Source organism: Dipodomys ordii, unplaced genomic scaffold (assembly GCF_000151885.1).
Source record: "Dipodomys ordii isolate 6190 unplaced genomic scaffold, Dord_2.0 Scaffold7, whole genome shotgun sequence".
Classification (NCBI taxonomy): domain Eukaryota; kingdom Metazoa; phylum Chordata; class Mammalia; order Rodentia; family Heteromyidae; genus Dipodomys; species Dipodomys ordii.
Genome location: NW_012267223.1, coordinates 7174403 through 7189687, shown reverse-complemented (window position 1 = coordinate 7189687; position 15285 = coordinate 7174403). Strand labels below are relative to the sequence as shown.

Sequence of the window (15285 nt, the reverse complement as noted above, 5' to 3'; positions counted from 1 at the left end):
AAACTAGCGGGGGTTCTAAGTCATGGTCTTCTATTTTCTTGGATATCTTGCCTTTATGCCCCAGAAAACACAGGGCAGAAAAGGGCATGAAGGGGGCTGAGAAGTAGGTGCCCTACCTGTAAGCCACACTTGAAGGAAGGATTGAGTGGGAGAGGTCAATGTGCCCTTGTCACTTCCTGGGTTCACTGCATGGAAGGTAACTGCAGGATGTTATTGTGGGGGTGTTGGATGATGGGGTGCAGTTGGCGCTGCTGGTCCAGGGGCCACATCTGACAGCTGCGCTCACAAACACTGTTTTTCTCTTCTTGTCAGGATTCGTATGCCCGCTACTTAAAATCTCCAATCTATAAAGAAATGCTGGCCAAGGCTATCGAACCTCAGGAAACCACCAAGAGAAGGCAAGTCCCCCTTGGCTTAAATCATTAGCCTCCCACTGCTTGGTTTATAGCGACATGGCAGCCTCTTTCAGCCTAATGTCTGTTATTGAGATACTTGCTAGATGGAAAATACTGGAAACTAAACGTATCACTCTGGGAATAAATGTTTCATTTGCTTCCAAGGCTGTGGAATCACAAGCAAGATTTCATTAGTAATTATCTCCAGCATGTTTTTGTCTCTCTAATGCTGGTTTGAAAGAATCCCAATGATCAAACCAAGAATTACTCAATCCAGACAGCAACACTCATTGGTTGCTTTTTTTTATTGCTATGCCTTCCAAATTGATGAGTGGGTATTAATTTAGCTACATCTTTGTATCCGAATTGTTCTAAGACTTTAGAGAAAATAGAAAATTGCACCCCAAGAGAAAATACCTGTTTGGTGGGGGTGGGGGTGGGGGTGGAGGGGATAAATGGGAACTCCTGCTATGTTCTGGCTGCCTCCTGTTCAGAAATACATTGACTGGTTCATTCTCACTTTCCCTGTTGCAAATGTGGGTCATTACATCTTGGCAACATTAATGTCTGAGGGACAGATTGGCCTTCTGTGTGTGTGTGTGTGTGTGTGTGTGTATGTCTGTGTGTGTGTCTGTGTGTGTGTGTGTGTGTGTGTGTGTGTGTTGGATTGAAGGTTCAAACGAGGAAGCAAAGGACAGCTTGAACAAAGTCATGGGACCCTGGAAGAGGTTTCCCTCAAACCCTGCCAGCCGTGTGTCCTGCAGTAAACGCTCCTATTTGTCTGTCCAGCTCACGCTGGGCTTTTTTTCCAGCTTCTCCAGTCAATTCAAAAGGAGGGCAGTTGGACTGCAGCCTTTAATAAAGGCTTTCTTAAGAAACAAACCCCCAACTCGGTCTCCGTTTGGTGGACAATGACTCTGTTATGACTGGGAGAGAAAGAAGGCCTTTGTGGTACAGTTCTAGGTTGATGAAGGAAGAAAAGGAGTCCAGTGTCCCCGGGGACTTGAGCGCTTCAGTCTTGAAGCCACAAGAAAGGGCCAGAAGAACGCCAGAAGTTCAGCGAGAAATGAGCCAGGCCTAAGAGAGAGGCTGGCTTGTACTTTCCTCTTTGCCAGTCTGGTGAGACAGTCAATATTAGAGGCAGTTTGCGGGTAGGGCAGCCTTCTGCCTCCCTAGTACAGATACAAGCATGATCCAGAAAGTTGGGGTCCTAAATCATCCATCTATTATCTCCATTGAAATACTTATTTCCCAGCCGGTGTGGCTGTGGGAATCTGTCCAGGGCAGGTCTCTCTGATGCTCTTCCTCTTTTATCTCTCAGGCATGTAGGGTGTGGTGCTGGTTCCTAAGATGTCATTGAGATTTTTGGTTCCAAGAATCCAGATTTGGCTTCTAAAGGAGATATTTTTTTGGGGGGGTGGTAATCCTAAGATCTGGTGTTAGGAGCAGGGTACCGCCATCTTGCCACCCCTCTGCAAACCCTCCTCGCTCCCTCTGCCGAGGATACCCACTCCTCCCAGCCAGTTCCTTCCTTCCTTCCTTTTCAGACCTGTGGCTGAGATGCTCCAATTCTTTCCCGAGGCAGAAAATCTTGGGGGTTTTTAGTCCCTAAGTCTACAGTGCTGCTGGCTTTCATGAAGACCTTACAGGGTGCTAAGATAATAATTGGATGTCTAAACACTGGAGAAAGGTGTCTGTTGTAGTTGACCATCCAGAAAGCTCTCCTGGCATCTTAATTTACCAACCGGAAGCAGCTGTCTCATTCTCCAGGGGAGAAAGGGAAGAGCCAGCGTTGAAGCTGGCTCTGGGAACTCCCCTTGACGTGCCCAGGGACGTGGGGCTGACCACTCCAGGTTCCTGCCTTCCCAGCCCCAGCCTCACCGCGAGTACTGACAGCCAGTCACCCATCTGTGTGCTTCCTCGCAGCGCCGGCCTCCCGTTCATGCGCCGCCACCTACGTTCCAGCCCGAGCCCTGTCATCCTGAGACAGCTGGAAGAGGAAGCGAAGGCTCGAGAAGCAGCCAACACCGTGGACATCACCCAGGTTATGAGCAAGCTGGACCGGAGGAGCCAACTCAAGAAGGAGCTCCCTCCTAAATGAAGCTGTGATTCCCGGGGTGGATGGCGGGGCTGAGGGGTGGAGAGGGCAAGGGGAGGAGTGTACTTGGAAGAGGCAAACAAAGGAAAGTAGGATCAAAGTCTAGAAGATTCCATTCCCCATGATTAGAGCAGTAGGGTCAAGGAGTTTCCCCCAGATTCCTCTAATGTGCTTCATGGTGAATTTTACAATGCTAAAAGTGACTTAAGTTTGTTTCCCCCCCCCCAGCTCCCCAGGGGGTAACACTGGTGATGGCTGGGGGGGAGGGGAGTCACCTGACTTATGACACCCACCTGTCATAACCTTTGGGAATTCATGTAGCACAAACCATAGGGAGAGTGGGCTTCCTTACAGAGATACAGACACACCAAGCCTAGTTCTTCTAAGGACATTGGCCTAAAGTAGCTTCAGGAAGCTCCTCATCCTATCTCTCCAGCTTAGACTCTGCTTCTCAAGCCATCTGGAGTCCTTCCAAGGAGCAGATTCTAGGTTCCCCCGTGGAAATACTTTTCTAGCTCCTATATTAACTGAAAGGGCCCCGTTAAGCCGGGCCTCCTGCTGAGCTTATGTGTTAGCCACAGCTACCTGAGGGGATAGCAGCATTTTTTCCTTCTGTCTCTCCATCTTGTAATTCCTGGGTAATGAAGCAGCTTGTGAGGAATGCAAGACTCGGGCCAGAGAAGAATCTAGGCACTCATGTCTTCATTCCCAGGGAAGAAGGCTGGTAGCTATCCCTGGGATTTTCATGATGACTTGTGAGCTAATAGAATGCACTTTTTTCTTTTTTTGGAGGATGCTCTCTAGCTCTTGATGATTCCCTCTCTGCAGCTATAGGCTAGGCCAGCTCTGTGGTCAGGGGTAGAAGGAAAAGACAGCTCCAACCTTGACCTTGTGAGGCCTATAAGGTTAGTCTTGAAGTGAGGCTTACCTCATACACCTGCATGCAAAAGAGAGAGCAAGGAGGCGAGCAGGAACACATTCATTTACCCAGCTATGTTTTGAGCCCTTACTGTGTGCAAGGAGTTGATGAACAAGCAAGACACAGTTCTTCTCTCATGGAACGTGACGGTCTAGGACTGTCAAAGGTAACTGTTGTTGGGTAACATTCAACCACAAACGAGAATGCCATTCCACAGATGTTTTTTGTCTGTGTATACAGGATCATCTCTGTGGCTTTGTGGTTCCTGGCTGGGTTTGCTCACATGTCTACAGAAGCCTAGGCTGGGGTGAATGGATGAGTCTGCTGTACTTCACCAATCTGTCTTCTTCTAACAACTTGACCTAGGCAGGGAGCCAATGATGATGGCAGAATTACAAGGGAGTCAGTAGAAAGAACACAGGGCTTCACATGGTTTCTTCTGCGTCATTTCATTGGCCAAAGCAAGCCACGGAGGCAGCTGGATTCAAGATGACCTCTTCTAGTGACAAGAGGTCAAAGCTTTCTAGCAAAAGACACAGATGCAGGACAGGGTAGAGAACTGAGGTTACCACTGCAATCAATGACATCAACGCAATGTAGATGGAAAACCTGCTGAATGTGTCCTAAAGGGAGGGTGCTGTGCTTGGGAAGATGAGTTGTATAGACTGGTTCTCTTGGAAGCAGTGGCAGAGAAGCAGAGGAGGAGCAAGCGTTGGCTGCAGAATGGGGATGGAGCAGGGAGCCCGTCCCAGGGAGAGAGGACAATGTGTACAAAGGCCCAGAGGAGGCAAATAGCTCAGAGTATAGTGCAAGGCCAGGAGAGCCATGGAGCCTGGATGATGAAGAAGAAATGGAACAAGATGAAGCAGGAGAAGTAGGCAGACCGAGGTCATCCAAGACCCTCTAGGCCAGAGTGAAGAATCCATGGGCACTGGTTTTATATTAGCAAGATAATTCCAACCCGAAGAGGGGGGTGTCTGCCTCCCTTCATGGGTCAAAGACTAGCACAGCAAGGCACAGACTTCATTTATCTCTCTTTTGAACATGGTTGGAATTTTCCAGCTCTGGAGGGTGCCTGCAGGTTGATAGTGAAACCACTATCAGCTGAGTGCCAAGAGGGAAGCGACCATAGCTACCTATGTACCACTTGGAGGCTAATGCTTAAGACCTAGCACACTCTACACAACATGTATTCAGATGAATGTATGAATGAATGGAGTAGCAAGAGCCCTGGCTTTTTTTGGGGGGGGGTCAGTTGTGGGGCCTGAACTCTGGGCCTGAGCACTGTTCCTTAGCTCAAGGCTAGTGCTCTACCACTTGAGCCACAGCACCACTTCTGGCTTTTTCTTCTTATGTGGTGCTGAGAAATTGAACCCAGGGCCTCAGGCATGCAAGGCAAGCGCTTTACCACTGAGCCACCTTCCCAGCCCGAGCCCTGGGTTTTGATAAGTCTCTTGGACCCTGTTGTGATCCCAGCCCTAGACATGAGGTCTCGAGCAAGTCCCAGAACCTCTTGGTTTCTTATTCATTCATGAAAAGAGAAGTTGGGTCAAGATTTATTCTCAAAGCAGACTTTATGAATGTCAAGGGGAGGGGGGCGGGTAACCAGGCCTGGGATACCAATTCGACTTGAATATTTAGAATAAGAGAAAAAGTTTAGGTGGTTTTTTTTTAAAAAAAAATTTACATTAAAACAATCATTAATATGTTATGAAATAGAATGCAAAATGTGCATGAATTTTTTACGGTTGGAATATGAGACATCAAAGACGTTTCGCGCTTGGCTGTGGCAGGTTCAGGCTCTGCCCTCAGACTCCTGCGGGAGCCGGTTGCAGAGCTCTCCTGCCGTTTGGCCTACTTTCGTGGGAAAGTTTGAGAAGCAGAAATGAGAGGATACTTGCTGCCCCTTCAAGTTACTCTGCAGGAGCCTAGAGCCCGCCCCTAGCAACATGGCGGGCAGGGTAGTAGATGTGTTGAATATATCATGCATTCTTTTCTGACATTTTTTATGGTATTGGGGTTTGAACTCAGGGCCTCACACTCCCGCAGCTTGCTTGCTCAGTCAGTGCTCCACCAACAGAGTCATGCCCCTAGCCTTACTTTGATTTTAGAGATGGAGTTTTTGTGGACTTTCCTTCCTAGGCTGGCTTTGAACTATGATTCTCCAATCACATCCCAGGAACCACTAGCCTGGGGAGGGAGTGAAGACTTGGAGAGAGCAGAGTTGCTTTTGGGGCAGTTAGCTGGATTGCAGGAACAGATCGAGTGACTAATCTAGTCTATCTGGAAAGCTCTATCCAGCAATTGGAGATGTTCGATTTTATACACTTGTATAACCTCAGCTCTAGACATTAGCTCTTTTCCAGTCTTTACCTATGTCCTCTCCACCTCAGGAGTTTGCAGTGCTCTCTTCTACAATCCTTGGGCCCAGTAGGAAATTCTCCTGTGTTATAGAAAAGAGGCCACGGGTCTGAGTTCCGAGGTCCTGCAAGAGTGTTCATGGTTGCTGTCAGTTCTAGCAAGTAGCAGTTGCTCCTACCAGGGCTCAAGGGTAACACCAGCCTCACAGGGCCCACTTGGATGTCAGATGGCATCAAAGATCATGTTTATTTGGACAATGTGAGTGATGTGTTTAAATCATTATGATAGTCTCTTGGGCTCACACACCATCATAATCCTTAGTGCCTATAGTTGAACCCCATGACAAACATGTACATTTTATGCTAGCGTAGGCACCAGGGTTTCCTCTGTGGAATTCCATTTTCCCAGCTTGACTGTTAGAGAACAGACTGTTTCATGAGGAGTATTCAGTGCAAATAGAAGGGTCAGAGACAAGAACATGAGACCTTAGACCCATGCATGACATATAAATGCTCAATAAACACTAACTGCTGTTATCATCATCATCCTTACTACTATTATCACCTTCATATCACCATCATTACTGTCCTTACTATCATCTTCATCATCATCACCACCATCACCATCCTCACTACCATCATCCCGTGTCTCACTACCATCAGCACTGTTACTGTCTTCATTACCCTCGCTCCCTACACTCCCATGCTCTTTAAGCAGACTTGTGTCTTCTTTGGTCTGTTGGTATTGTCCAATAAAGAGGCTCCTTGTCAGGGCGTTTCCTGAGAGTGGGCAAACCATTCTTATCCTGCACCACCCTCTCTGGTCTCTCAAAATCTTGTCCTGCATCTATCTTCAGGGAACATTAGGATAGAGTCCAGGTGTGGGCAGGAGAAAGAGTCTGCCCCCCAGAAGCAGCATCTTCTGGGAGAGGAGTAACTAACAACAGTGTAGTTACTGCTCAGCCAACGCAAAGGTGAGTTCCAGCTGGGAAGATTTTGTGACCAATGGAATGACTGGGAGACGAAATGACATGGCCACCCAAAGAGCTGTTTCCTCATGTAATCAAGTTTTCTTATTTGCTTCTGGAGAAGTGAGGAAGGGGAGAATGGAAAAGGTATAGAAGGCAAGACTGCATATCTGAATGTTAAATTGGAACACATCCTTCTGGTTCTCAGGAAGGCGGTTCAAATGGCCATGGGTTTTCTTTAAATTCTCAGCCAGTTTTCTGGGGACAGAAACCTGAGTTGCACCCTCCTACATCATGTGCTTTGCCTTCCATTAAAAAGCCTGTGATTGCGTCCTCATATTAATGTACCTGCTCCATTTCATGCTTCCTTCTCTTGGTTAACCTCACGCAATAAAATGCAGTGCACAAGAAAACGGAATCAAACTGTCCTCCTCTTTGTCTGTGTCCTGTCACATTTCTTTGCCACGTGTCTTGCATGCCACCGCTTTGCTTTCTGACATCAGTGGTCGCTGGGGCATGGGTGGGAGGGGCTAGGTCTCCAAGCTCCAGCTCCAGGCTGGAGGGGATCCATGGGTCACTGGTGGGAGGAGGTGGATAAAGCATCCCGCTTAGAGTGTCCTCAGCCAACCCAGCCAATGGCCATTTGCCCAGAAGAAAGAACATCTCAGGCAAGGTAAGTGAAGAACGGTAGTAGTCACTTTTCCTATCCATTCTGTTGTTCATCCTTGGAAAAGAGAAGGTGTTGGAGGAAGAATGGGATGGGGAAAAGAGGGAGGGAGAGAGGAGGATGGAAGATACACAGGGTTGGGGGAAGGGAGGGAGGAAAAAATTCTAGTCATAAGCTATACAATCCCGGTCAGGTTGTATCAGCTCCATGAGACTTGTTGTCGTATCTGTAGAGTAGAATTATGGAAGAAGAGTTTACCATTGATTCTGAAGGAATGGGTTTTCAGTTAGAGTCAGGAGGCACCACTCTGATACCTCTTTCTTTCCCCACATCTTGACAAAGCCTAGCTTCTCTTGTGAGTTATGTCTATTCCTTCCGCTGCTAGGATCCCAACCTCCCATGGGCAATAGGGGTCAACAAGGCTCAGCAAAAACAGCAGGGACTTTTTGTTACACCGCTCTGGGCTTCCAATCTCACATAGTCACTGATTAAGTCTTTGATGGGTAAGCAACGGTCCCAAAGAACAAATGCTTGTAAGCGCATGATTGCCCACGGTGAGACAAACGCAGGGGTGCCTTAGACCATTGAGACCACCACGATAAAGTAGCATTACTTGGTGGTGGCCCATTAACAGAAAATTCCCATGGTTCTGAGGACTGAGAAGTCCATGGTGAAGGCACCAACAGATCCAGAGAATGATAGCAGCATCTCACTGCACTCTCAGTGTGCTCGCTGGGGTCTTTTATGTAAGGGTCCCATTCCTACTCACCTCCCAAAGGCCCCTCTCCTCAGATCATCAGCTTGGGCATGTGGATGTGGAGAGAATCTTCAGGCTACACATTGGTACCAGGTCCTGAACAGGGCTCACCAGCCAGGGGTCAGCCGGGGTAGCTGCACTCTAACCTGGAAGCTCTTGGTAGGGTCCTCTTCCAGGCTTGTTCAGGCTCTTGGTAAGATGTGAGTCCTTATAGAATGAGTGTTTTGGAGGACTAGAAGTAGCTTCTTGACCGGATATGCTGATCCATTCAGCCATGCAGACGTGGGAGTTTTAAGTCTCTCTCTCTCTCACCATTTCCACCATTCCTTGGCTCCTTGAGCATGAATTTTCCACCTCTGTCAAAAATGGAGATAATGGTAGTGATTTGCCTCACCGAGTGGCTCTGGGGGTGGGGAGGGAGGCGGATGCAAGCAGCCCTGATATTGAGTAAATTGTTCAGGCCGGGGACTTCTGGTTGCTAAGTTCTCACTGTGTCTTAACAATAACTATACTTGTTAGTAATGTGATAATTCACCAGCCCAGGTAGGTTCTGAGCCTGGGGTCTGGTTCCTAAACTGTTACACGGAGCAATAGCTCAAGCTGCTGTTTCAGAATAGGATCTTGTTTGAATGTCAGAGAACCAGTGGGAGACAATGAAGACTCCTTTTCACCCCCATTTCCAATCTTATCCAGCCATGTCAGTCATCTGCCCCTCCCCCCAGCCTTTGAAAAGCTGCCCTTCCATGCACCTGCCCTATTTCCTTTAAGTTAGGTCATCTTACCTGGGTGACTGGGAGACCAGGACCTCATGCCACAGAAGCCAGCAGCCCCCTGCCCAGGGCTGAGGCCGCTGCCTTGCCATCTGCAGGAGAGTTCTTAGGGGTGGAGAGAAGGTGGCGGTGGAGATCCCTGTCCTACATCGGGAACTCGAGATACGTCCCCTTTCTCCACTCAATGACCAGGGGTCAGGCCCTGCTGAAGTGGTGGGGGTCTTGCTATTTCTCCTGCTCAGTGAGATGCTTCCAGGCCTGAGGCTGGGGCCACTGGTGCAGAAGACATAGCCCTGGGGGTGCTGGGGCTCGCTCCCCTGGGTCATGGTCCTGAGGGGTGATGGAGAATTCAGCCTGGCTTCCCTCCAGCATCTGGGAATGGGAAGAAGGCTGGTTTGTGCTCTAGGACAGGACTGTCCCACTCTGGGGCTCTTGGGGACAGACAGGTCCCTACCAGCAGGCCTCTGTATGTCTGTGCTGCTGTCACAGGGGGCAGACAGACCAGGCCTGCACCCTAAGTCATCAGAAGTGGGAGGGGGGTTGAGTTAACTGAGGGTGGTTTGAGGGGGCCCCCCAGAACTCACCGCTGAGCTTTGTCCTTTCCTTCCCTACAGCCAGGCCAGCACATGGCTCCCAGCCCCCACCTGGCCGTGTACACGGGGACCTGCGTGCCTCCCTCTCCTTCTGGCCCCTTCTCCCCGTCCTGCCGCTCTCCCCGGAGGCCTTTCCCCTCGCCCAGCCGCTTCATCAGGCGGCCCAGCACTGCCATCTGCCCCTCACCCATTCGAGTCGCCTTGGAGGGCTCTTCGGGCTTAGAGCCGAAGGGGGAGGCCAGCTGGTCTGGTGCCCAGGGCGATAGCAGCGAGGCCTCCATCGATGGCCCGGCATCTCTCAGCCAGCCCAGGGCCCCTGCCAAAGCCCGGCCGGCCCTGTCCCTCAGCAGGTTTCTGAGGCGAGGTTGCTTGGCTTCTCCGGTCTTTGCCAGGCTCTCACCCAAGTGCCCAGCTGTGTCCCACGGGAAGGTGCAGCCCCTGGGGGACGTGGGCCAGCAGCTGCCCAGGCTGAAACCCAAGAAGGTAGCAAAGTAAGAAGAAGGGGCTTGCACTGCGCTTGTGATAACCGGGGAGCTGCGGGTGTGGACAAGGCCCTGTGGCACACATGCGGCCGGGAGGTGGTGGGGCTGGAATGCTTCCCTCCCTCTTCCTGACAAGGAGGAGGCGCAGAGGTCTTCTTAAAAACCAATTAGCTAGTGCTGGGAATGTGGTTTAGTGGTAGAGTACTTACCTAGCATGCATGAAGCCCTGGGTTCGATTCCTCAGTACCCCATATACAGAAGAAGCCAGAAGTGGTACTGTGACTCAGGTGCTAGCCTTGAGCACTGAGAAGCTCAGGGACAGAGCTCAGGCCCTGAGTTCAAGCCCCAGGATTGGCAAAATAAAATTAATTAGCTAATTAGTTAACTAATCATTTTTTCAGAACCAGGTCTGTATTCTCCCACTTGGGCCAACACCGCCAGCCCTTTTGGTTTTGGCTTTGGTTACTTTTCCCAACAAGATCTTGGCTTTTATATTGCCTTGGCCTGCAATCCTCCTATTTACAAATCTCAAGTAGTTGCTTTTTATTTGTTCAGATTTGGGGAGGGGTGTCAAAACTGTCCAGGATGGCCTTGAATGGGGAATCCTCCCGGTCTCTGCCTCCCAAGGAGCAAGGATTAAACGTGTGGGCCACTGCACCCACCTATATAGGGTTTTTTTGCTTTGACTTCTTTTCCTGTCCACCTTTTCCTTATGTCCCCTTCAACCCCGAGAATGAGTTTAATAAAGACACTGATTTGTAAAGGGTAGAAGATCTATGGCCACAGTGGGAAGCCCAGGTGATGTGATCCTAGGGTATGCCTCCCCTACCTTAGGGGGCTTGCATTCCCCCAACCCCCATCCTCAGGGGCACCTGCACATTTCCACGTGCACCCCTCCTAGATCTTCGTGTTGGCAGTGATATCAAAAATGCGGATGCCCAATCTCTTCCTGAGCAGGAATCCTCCTATGCTAAGTACAGAGAGGAGCTCAGAAGATTGCTTGATAAAGCCCATGGCAGAAAACCAAGTGGTAGACTGCAACAAACTATGAATCAGCCCATCCTTATTGGATTTGAGAGGAGGCAGTCAGGGGTTACCCCGCCCCCCAAACGACTGAACTAGTTCCTATGTTTGGCCCTGCTTGAGCTTGGAGAAGGAAGGGACAAGCAGGGGCCTTAGGTTGTCATGGGTACCCAAGGAGCATTGGTTGCGCTGTGTGTTGTATGCATGAGGGGCGGTGAGTACCCTAGGCCCGTGTCCCTCCTACCCACGTTGCTTGGAGGAGCAGGAAGGGGAGTAGAATCCAGTGCATGCTTGTTGATTCTTCATCAGGAAGGATGATGATGGAATGTTCTAGCTCATCCCTGCTATGTGGGTGTGGGGCTTTTAAACAGTTTCTCAGGGATAAAAAGGGCTGCTATGTCCTACAGGGACTTTCTGAATTCATCAAAACCCGGAAGATCTAAGCCCTTCCCCCCAAGTAAAATGAAGCATGTTTGGAATCCTAATTCCTAATAACAGGGATCTCCTGAGCCAAGGATGGCACAAGCCCCTTTGGGTAAATGCCCCTCCCCCGTGTTGGTGTGTTAGTCTACCTGGGGCTGTTGGGGACCAGCTGGCCTCCTACCCGTTTGTCATGTGTGCTCTTTTGTGCCTGAAGCTTTTTCCAGATCAAAATGGATGTGCCTACAGACAGTGGACACTGCCTAGTGGACTCGGACGACGCTGGGACAGGGGAGTCTGGTGACCGGGCTACAGAAAATGAGGTCATCTGTCCCTGGGACAGTCTGGCGGAGGGCAAGGCTGGCTGAGCTGAGGCCTTGGACCAGGAGCATCTTCCTGGCAGATAGATACTGCCAGACTGGGCCGTGCTGCACACCTGTTCTCAAACCAAAGTGCATTAGAATGAAAATGGAGGGCTGGAGAGACTGGGGAACAGTCCTCTGGCTGGCTGGCTCCCCTACTTCCCGAGTCATGATGTCCCCTTGTGTGGCATAAAAAAGGCATGTGGGCCCGAAGATGTCCCTTGCTGCCTTAATACCAATAAAAGGATAACTGGGAAGCATTTCTTGGACTGGAACGTGAGCATGTGCCCAATTCTATTAGCTGTTCATGAGCAATAATAGCTTACGAAATAAACTCGTGTTTGCTTCTGTTTTGTGGACAAGGGGACATTGAGTACCTTCCAGGAGTCTCCCCCACCCCTTCCCTGTCTAAATTGGTCCAGCCATAATGCTTTCATCAACCAAGCTTTAGGGAGTGGGAGGTGTCAGGCCACCGGAAGTGGAAAAGCACACCCCTGCAATGCAAGGTTCTATAAAAGTAGGCATCAAAACGGATTGTGTTGGGAACAACACCTATGTGGGTTAAAGGATGGAAGCTGAAGAAAGGAGGGAGGGACTTAGCCCTCCAGGGAAGGAGGAGAGGGTGGAGGGAGACTGAGAGGCAGCACAGCTCCCAGAATCTGGGCCAGGCCACCAGGATGGCATCCTTGAGTCAAAGTCATTGTCAAAGGAGTCTTGCAGGTCCCGGGAATGGGCTCTGCACTGTTGCCCGGACAGTTGCAGGATCATGGTCTGAGGACCCCTTCCTACTCCCTCAGAGGAAAGCCTGCCTGTCAGATACAGGCTCTGTGTTGCAGCACTGGGTCATTCGTCCATCCTCTCCTTATAGGAGGATCCGGGAGCCCATTTTCTCTTCCACTGCACCAGGCCAGTAGGAAGTTATGGGGGCTGGGCCTTGGGTACTCTTCCTACCTCTTTCTCCCAGCTACTCATCCAGAGAGTGCTTATTCATTGAGTGCCTACTAGGTGCCCAGTGCTAGCCTGGGGAGGTAGCTGTGATAATGACTTTTTCCCCCTTGGATTGATCTCATGGTTCTCAACCAGGTTGATTTACCTCTGTCCCTAGGGCATACAAGGCAGTGTCTGGAGAGAGTTTTGAAGGTCAGGATTGTGGTAGGGAGTCAGGGCTGCTGCTGGTATCTAGAAGGTAAAGGCCAGGGAGGGCTTCTCAACTTCCCACAAAGCACAGCACCCTCACAACAAAAGATGACCCAAAAAGACTAGATGGAGAGCCACTCTAAGAAACCCTGGACAAGCTTGGGTTGCAGGGTGCTCACACCTAGCTACTCAGGAGGCTGAGCTCTGAGGATCGCAGTTCAAAACCAGCTCAGGCAGAAAATTCCATGAGACTCTTGTCGCCAATTAACCAACAAAAAGCCAGAAATAGAGGTGTGGCTCAAATAATAGGGTGAAAGCCTTGAATGAAAAAGCTAGCTGAGGGCATGCGGTCCTAAGTTCAAGCCCTGATAACTGGCATGCATGTGTGTGCATGCACTCACACAAAATAAAACCTGGATTAGAGATTAACCATTATACCCATGTCTTAGGGTTTTCCCCTAGTCCTGGCATTGTTCCACAGGTTCCTCCTGAACTTGTGATTGGATTTGACCAGTGGGTTGAAATTAATTGTTATCTGTTGAATAAAACAGTTGTTCAGTTCTGTTCTCACAACAGAGCATGGTGAGGCAGGTTTATAATCTATAAACTATTGGAGAAGTCCGTCCTCTTGCAAGGTCCTTATTCTAGGAGATAGGATCGAGAATATCCTGAGTGAAGTTATCTTGGGACCGTATCTGAAAAAAATAAACTAAATTGGGAAAGGTTAGTTGTGTGGCACAGTGGTAGAAACTTTACCTGGCAAATTCAAGGGCCTGGGTTCAAAATCCATACTTCCAAATAAAGAGGGGGGGTGTTGGGGAAGAAAGTTGAACAAAAAGTCTATAAAGGAAAAGAAGTTTGCTAAACCAGTTATGACATTCCCTCTCCTACCTCAACTACAGCAGAACTCAATCAGCAGACACAGCCTGTCTCCTCCTTTGCCTTCTGACAGATTATCTCAGTTAGGTACAAATACTGAGGCTGGTGAATCACCTCTTTGCCCACCTCTAAAAATGAATGATGGGCAGATGGGTGGTCAAAACCTGGACTTGACGAAGTCTACCCAGCAACTACTGAAGCTCAGTACTCAAGAGCATTGCTCTCGTGGCTTCTGATAGATTTAGTCCATGGGTCTGAGTTAACTTTTCTCCCAGGAAGAAAATGGGATAGTCTGAGTCTTCCCTGGAAAGTGTTCGTTAGTTAGTTCAGTGCCTTTATTTGTAGGGCTGGTCTAAAATGGGATTAAAGTTGAGGGCAATCCATAACCTTGGTCAGTGGGGCCAGAAATAAGGGGAATAATCTCTTGATTTGAATGCTAGTGTTCGTGCGACTCCACTTCTACACCCTGGAGTCCAAAACAGAACTCATGCTGCTTAGATCTTCAATATCAGTGATAGCAGAATCCAGAATGTACTGGGTGAATGGAGTAAAATCTAGGCTAAAGTTCAGTAATAAATAGATCCCAGAAAGACTTGACTCAAATAGGGAGTTGTTCTCTGTTACATAGTAGCTCAAAGACAGGAGGATAGTTCAGGGTCAGGAGAGTCAAAGGAAGGAAGGAAAGGCAGGGAACACTACTTTCAAGAAATATCTATTGTTATTATAAAGGTGATGTACAGAGAAGTCAGGAAAAGGGAACAGTTCTTTCTGTACAATGTCAGCCCTTCCCTCCATCTCTCCAAGTTTTTCCCTCCTGTCCCTACCCGCAAGTTGCATAATTCATTTTCAACACAGTGTCCAGTGAGTACCAGGGTGCTTTTGTCCACCCTTTGCCCCTCTATTTCTGCACCTCACCTCAAGACATATAAAGGAGCAAATATAATGAAAAGAAAAGAAAACAAAAACATAAAAAAGAGGGGAAAAAACCCTCTTGCTTTCATTTCCTGGAGTTCATTTCGATAATTACTATTTTGTAGGAAAGGAATACTTACTTTTAAAAATCTTGTTGCTCAGCCAGGCATTGATGGCTCCCACCTGTAATCCTAGTTACTCAGGAGGCTGAGATCTGAGGATCTCGGCTCAAAGCCAGCCTGGGCAGGAAAGTCTGTAAACTCTTTATCTCCAATAAATCACCAGAAAACCAGAAGTGGAGCTGTGGCTCAAGTGGTAGAGAGTTTGCCTTGAGCTGAAGAGATGAGAGATAGCGCCCAGGCTCAGAGGTCAAGCCCCACAATTGATTTAAAAAAAGAAACCTTGTAGTTCCACCCATCCTCTAGCCCCAGCAATGCTGATGCTTTTTTTTTTTTTTTGATTATGGGTCTTGAATCTGGGCCTGGGCGCTGTCCCTCAGCTCTTCCGCTCAAGGCTAATGCTCTACCACTTGAGCCGCAGCAG

General features: G+C 49.0%; 1 protein-coding gene across 1 annotated transcript in view; it reads left to right on the top strand.

Moving 5' to 3' along the window:
- The window catches only part of Rgs9 (regulator of G-protein signaling 9), a 62303-nt gene extending 50210 nt beyond the window's left edge, over positions 1-12093 (top strand). The window contains exons 16-19 of the mRNA XM_013038035.1: positions 313-398; positions 2322-2439; positions 9549-10018; positions 11670-12093. Coding sequence (XP_012893489.1) covers positions 313-398; positions 2322-2439; positions 9549-10018; positions 11670-11820 — 825 coding nt within the window. The 3' untranslated portion in view covers positions 11821-12093. The remainder of the gene's footprint in view (positions 1-312; positions 399-2321; positions 2440-9548; positions 10019-11669) is intronic.
- The last annotated feature ends 3192 nt before the right edge of the window (positions 12094-15285 follow it).